This window comes from Octodon degus, unplaced genomic scaffold (assembly GCF_000260255.1).
Source record: "Octodon degus isolate 3935 unplaced genomic scaffold, OctDeg1.0 scaffold00021, whole genome shotgun sequence".
Taxonomy (NCBI): Eukaryota; Metazoa; Chordata; class Mammalia; order Rodentia; family Octodontidae; genus Octodon; species Octodon degus.
The window spans coordinates 12,811,079-12,817,019 of NW_004524597.1; the positions used below are offsets into that span (position 1 = coordinate 12,811,079).

At 42.6% G+C, this 5,941-nt stretch overlaps 1 protein-coding gene across 4 annotated transcripts in view; it reads right to left on the reverse strand.

The window, feature by feature from the left end:
* Window positions 1-5,941, reverse strand: part of Dgcr8 (DGCR8, microprocessor complex subunit) — a 36,725-nt gene that overhangs the window by 6,568 nt on the left and 24,216 nt on the right. For all 4 annotated transcript variants that reach the window (XM_023711542.1, XM_023711544.1, XM_023711543.1 and 1 more), the window contains 2 exons: window positions 800-900; window positions 367-473 (listed from right to left, as the gene is read on the reverse strand). In XM_023711542.1, coding sequence (XP_023567310.1) covers window positions 367-473; window positions 800-900 — 208 coding nt within the window. The remainder of the gene's footprint in view (window positions 1-366; window positions 474-799; window positions 901-5,941) is intronic.

The following is a 5,941-nucleotide window of genomic DNA, read 5'->3' on the forward strand; positions in this document are numbered from 1 at the left end:
AAAAAAACAAAACAAGAAAGAAAGAAACATAGAGACTAGAATACAAAGGGACAGGGATGTACTGGCTTATTGCTAGGAACTTCTGCCTGGTGTTCCAGGAGGCCAGCCCCATCTTCCACTACAGTGACTGGAGCTAGACCGAGGGAATAGGGCTGAATACAACAGGAAGGGGATATGTGACCACTAGTCAGCCTCAGGCAAATGTGTGACAGCCAACACACACAGCTGGAACTCAAGATTCACAACTGGCAAAAGCAAGGAACAAGCCACAGAGGCACAAGGCCAGCATCCTCCCTATCCCCACCCTGTGACCATTTGAAAGTACATCAGCCTGTATAGGAAGGAGGGGAGGAGACAGATCCTTACACCACCCGCGCACTGTGTGCTTGCCGCATGCCATGACATATTCACTCTTCTGGTTTTTCCCAGGAACCACTTCAAACTTGATGGATGTGTCACCCATTCCATGATTTCTTGAAGAGAAAGTAAAAGATAAGGTGACATCAACAGAGGAAGTACAAATGGTAACCTCTGAGATGTTTTTGGGAAGTTTCTTAAATGTTCTCTGAGGGAAAAGTCAACCCTCTCCCAAAATTGCTTCTCAGCTGATAAGGAGGAAACTGTCCCACACTTGCTTCAATTCAAGAATGTTCTGCCTGATAGCCAGGGCTAAGAGACTGCAGAGCACCCAGGGAAAATAAGCAAGGACTCCCACAGGGATAAGCAGCCATTGAAGATGTGGGATGCTCAGGAAGAGCCCAATGACCTGACTTAGAAGAGGAGGCACTACCCACCCTACCTTTTAAGGCACTCGTGGAGGATCTGATATGGAGACAACAGTCCGGCCTTGCTGGTCAGCTCGTAGACCCGAGAATCCTCAATACTGATGTGGTTAAAATACTACAACACAAAGCAGATGCTCATTGAGTTCTGACAAGGCTTATACCCTCAGAGCTGGGCCCCTGCTGTTTGCTTTCCCCAGATACTTAGCATCTTTTCTCCGGACCTCATCTGAGCACATCATCTTCCACAGCCCTGCTAGCAAGCCACCAGGTATGAAAGCTACCCTTTACTTTGCTGCCCACTGCCAATCTCCATGGCCCACCATGCCTCACACACCCCTGAGCGCAGTGTGACAAGAACACCAAGCACATAGCCAGCCAGTTTGAACCAATCTCAGTATCTATACCTGTCTGTCTGTCTCTGTTTTGACTCTCCTCACTTCTTTCTCTGTCCCTATACTTGGACTTAAACCCAGGGCCATCTCACTGAGCTATTTCTCCAAATCTTTTTCCCCTCTCCTTTTGAGTCACACACATACAATTCTTCCCCTCTTTTTTTTTTTTTTTTTAATGTATTTAGGACAGGGTCTACAGGGTCTCACTATGTAGACTGGACTCATAGTAATGCTGTTTTCAGCCTTAGACGTGCTGGAAGGGGTGGTTGGAGGTGGGAGGTGGGATCAGCACAACATGCCATGAAGCAAGTACTTTAGTTGAGCTATCTGGCCAGCCCTAGCCAAATCTTTTACGGATTAACACTCCAATCAAAATTTCAGTAGGTTTGCTTTGTTTTGTGGGACAAGGTCTTACTTCAAGGCTGGGCTTGAACTTGCAGCAATCTTCCTGTCTCAGCCTCCCAACTGCTGGGATTCCAGGCATGAGCCACCATACCTAGTTTTCAGTAGGGGTTTAAACTGGAATCCATGGACTGACCCTAAAGACTTACTAGAGCTGGGTGTGGTGATGTATATCCATAATCCCAGCACTTGGGAAGTAAAGCAGAAGGTTTGATGAGTTCAGAGCCAGCTTGGCCTACACAGCGTTTTCAAGGCCAGCCTGAACTACATACACGGTAAGACACTATCTCAAAAAAAAAAAAAAAAGACAATAAAGAGACTATTGGAAATGGACTTTTAATAGACAAAGGAGCTAGAATGACCAAAAAACTTTTTAAAAAAAGAACAAAGCTAGAGGTTTCATGCTAATTTCAAGACTTAAAGGCATCGAGATGCTGTGGTATAAATGAACGCACACAGCTGGACAGAAAAGAGCACAGAAACAGATTATACCTCTAAGGTTATCAGATTAATGAGAAAGGTACAAGAGCAATCCAAATCAAATATATACCTACTGGGGCCGGAATAAGTGCTCAGTGGAATAAGCGCTTCTCCGGCAAGCACAAGGGCCTGAGTGCAATCCCCGGTTCCGCCAAAAAACCAAAAAAAATACACCTACCATCCTACCCAGAAACCTAGTTTTAGGTGCTTACCCAAGAGAAATCAACTCCAACAATCATAAACAAATTTATTCCTAATCACTAAAGACTGGAAATGTACCACTGTCTCTAAAGTATGAATGGAGAGACACTAACATAACCATCTGGTGGCAATCACTCCTCAGTAAAAATGGCTTACAGATACACACACTAACATAGATGAATCATAGCAAGTCAGAAGCCAGGTTGAAAGGCTACCTAGAATATAACTCCACTGATAAGATATTTTGTAACTGTCTAAACCAGAGACTTTTTCAGTGCCTGTTGACAGATACTGACTGAGGGCCTGACTATAAAATAGTCCCAGAAAAAGTGTGAGGAATGCCAGGAATATTTTGTATCAACTGTGGTACTGATCACATAACTGAATGCAATTATTAAGTAACAGAACTAAATTAGGTGGATTGACACACAAATCTGTAATTTCAGTTAGTCCACAGGCTGAGTGAGGCAGGAGGATCCCAAGGCCAACTTGGGCAGCTGAGCAAGAGTCTGTGCCAAAAGAAAAAAATATATAAAGGGATGAGGACATAGCTCAATGGTAAAGTGCCTGTGATTTCCACCCCTAATATCAAAAAGTCATAGAACCATACCAAAAAGTGAATTTAACCCTGCATAAATAAGAAAATAAGGGGCTGGGGAGATGGCTCAGTGGAACAAATGCTTCCCTGGCAAGCACAAGGACCTTAATCCCCGGTTCCACCAAAAAAAAAAAAAAAAAAAAGAAAGAAAATATAAGGTGAATGAGTTTGAAAGCACCTCATCACCAATGCCTACATTGTTGAATGACCTTGAATCTAACAATTACCAAAAAGGCAACAAAATCTCATGAAGTGGTCAGCACAAGTTTTGTGAAAAGTAAACTGTGCCACTTCTGTTCCTGGAGCTTTCCTAGTTCAAACATATACCTCACACATTTTATACTGAGCCTTTCCTTTCCCACAGGGTAAAAGGGTTCTGGCATTCTCAGTGGACCTCACAGTCATTACCTGAGGCTTGTCAAAGGCCCAGCACCTCCCATCAAGGCCACTAAAGAAGATGCTGCCCCACATCTCCACACTTCTGTCAGGGCAGCACGAAGGAAGAGAGGCTGTCTGTGAGCCCCTCCAATCTAAAGAGCCTCAAAAGCGCAACAAACTGACAAACTCCCAGATTCCAGGTGACTTTCCTGAAGTAGAATGGCTGTCCCTGTCAGTCAGGTATGTGCTGCTCAAATGCTCACCTTGCTGCAGGGACAGGTGCTTTCTCCTCTGCTAAGACTGTAAACAGGAAAACCACAAACATGTATATATATAATTAAGTTAGAAGGGTTAAAAAAACAACAAAACAACTTCTCTAGAGCATCTGGAACACATGCAAAGGTATCCTTACAAAGGCATTGGCATGTTAAAAAATATAGCTGGTCTAGTCTCCCAATTCCTAGCACGGAGCTCCTAAAACCTGGAAGGATTTCCTAGGTGATGTGAGTAGCCTTTGTTACTCAAAATGACCCTTTAGGCACTAGGAATATAACTCATAACTTTTGGATCAACTTGCAGGCAAACTGTAGGGCACTCCCCAAGAATCTAATTTCCAGCAGGAACATCCACCATGCTGGGACGTAATCCTTGACTGGTCTTCAATCCTTGACTAGTCCTCACTCCCTCATCACAGGACAGGCAAAATCAGGAAGTATGGTGGTGTGAAGTAAATCATCTGTGACCACCACCCTCAGAGGCTACAGAGGAGTCTTGAAAGATGGCTCCCCAAGATGCCAAGGAGACCTACCTGAGAGACATCCTTCCACAGTTGTATCACATTGTTATGGTTTGCATATAGGTGTCCCCCCAAAGCTTCATGCAGTCTTGGGGCAGCTTCTGGAGTTTGTGATTGATTGCTGTGGGTGTGGATGCTGCACCTGCCCTGGGGCAGGTAATCTGCATTTCAATGTAAGGAAGAAAGAGAAGCTAGCTGCTTGAGCTGCTGCTACCCCTCCCTTGCTCTTTGCTGCTGCCCTGAAAGGTTGCCCTCTATGTGCTGCTCTGCCTTGGAGCCAGCTGAGTATGGACTGAAGCCTCCAGTAACTGTGAGCTAAGTAAACCTTTCCTTCCTTCATTTTGAGTGTAGGGTATTTGTCCCAGAAATGAGAGAAGAGTAACTAAGACACACATAGAAATTAAAATAAAATGTAACTTTTCCTAAAGAAATCAATACTTTGGATTTGCTAAATAAAAATTGTAAGACGCTATCATTTTAGACTATGCTCCATACCAGGGACCCAGCAGACCAGACTGAATATCAAAGTGTAGTCACCCATGCTAAAGTTCCAAACCAAACCAAAACAGAATTGTTCCCTGACTTTCAAAGGGATCACGTGAGAAAAATTACCAAAATTCCCTAACTAGCCAGTTTCTATTGCTTTTGCCTTACATTCTTTAAGCCTTGCCAAAGGTAAATAAGCTGACAAGGAAATTAACTCTGAACTGGCTGGTCTGCCTTTTAAATTTTGCTCCACTCTTTTTAGCCCTTCTTTATGTGTGAAACTGACCTCCTCTGCTCAGCCTATCAGAAAACTTGTTCTATTTTATGGAATGACATGTTACCAATAAAGGCAGTTACAAATAAAGCCAATTGAGACCTTTAGAAATTTGTAGCAACTTTGTCTTTTGACAAGATGTTTAAACATCTTGTCAAAATAAACATTAAAAAAAAATTAAAAATAAAAATAAACATTAAAATAAACCATGTTTAAACAATTAAAGGGAAGTATAAAAAAGAACAATCCTCATCAACTAGGAGCTGTAGATGTAACTTAGAATAAACTCAAAGTAATTCACATCTACAAACTTCTGGTGAAGGCCAAATATATCTTGAAATCAACAAGAGAAGTGAGTCACTACATACAAGCAATCTTTTCTCATCCAATGGCCAAAAGACAGTGGGATGACATACTCCCACTATCAAGAAAATGACTATAAAGAATCTTGAATCAAGCAAAACTATGCTGAAAATGAAAAATGAAGATGAAATAAGGGCATTCCCAGAGAAATAAACGTTAGAGAATTACTGCCAATACATCTGCCAATACCAAAGAGCTTCAGGTTGAAATAAAGGAATACTACACATAGTAACAAATCCATACTAAGAATTAAGAGCAATGTAAAAATCAGTGCATGTGTTCTTTCTGTTTATAACTCCTTTATTTTTTCCTGATTTAAAAGACTACAGGGGCCGGGGAGATGGCTCAGTAGGATAAGTGCTTGACTGGCAAAAGCAAGGATCTGAGTTCAATCCCCGGTTCCACCAAAAAGGCCAGGGAGATGGCTCAGTAGAGTAAGTGCTTCCCTGGCAAGCGCAAGGCCTGAGTTCAATCCCTGGTTCCTCCAAAAAAAAAAAAAGGTTAAAAGACTACAACAAGTATGTGCTCAAGAGGCTGAGACTACAGTATTGATTGAATATAAGAGTTCAAGGCCAACCTGAGCAACATAGTAAAGATACAACTAGAAACAGCAAAACTGCAAATGTATGTTAATGGATACATAGTATGTCCATATACAATTCAATGACAAGAGTGAACAAGAGGGGCTGGAGAGATGGCTCAGTGGTCTAAAGCACCTACTTGGAACAAGCTTAGCAAAGCACAGGGACAGCGGTTCAATCCCCCAGCACCACATGCCAGCCAGCC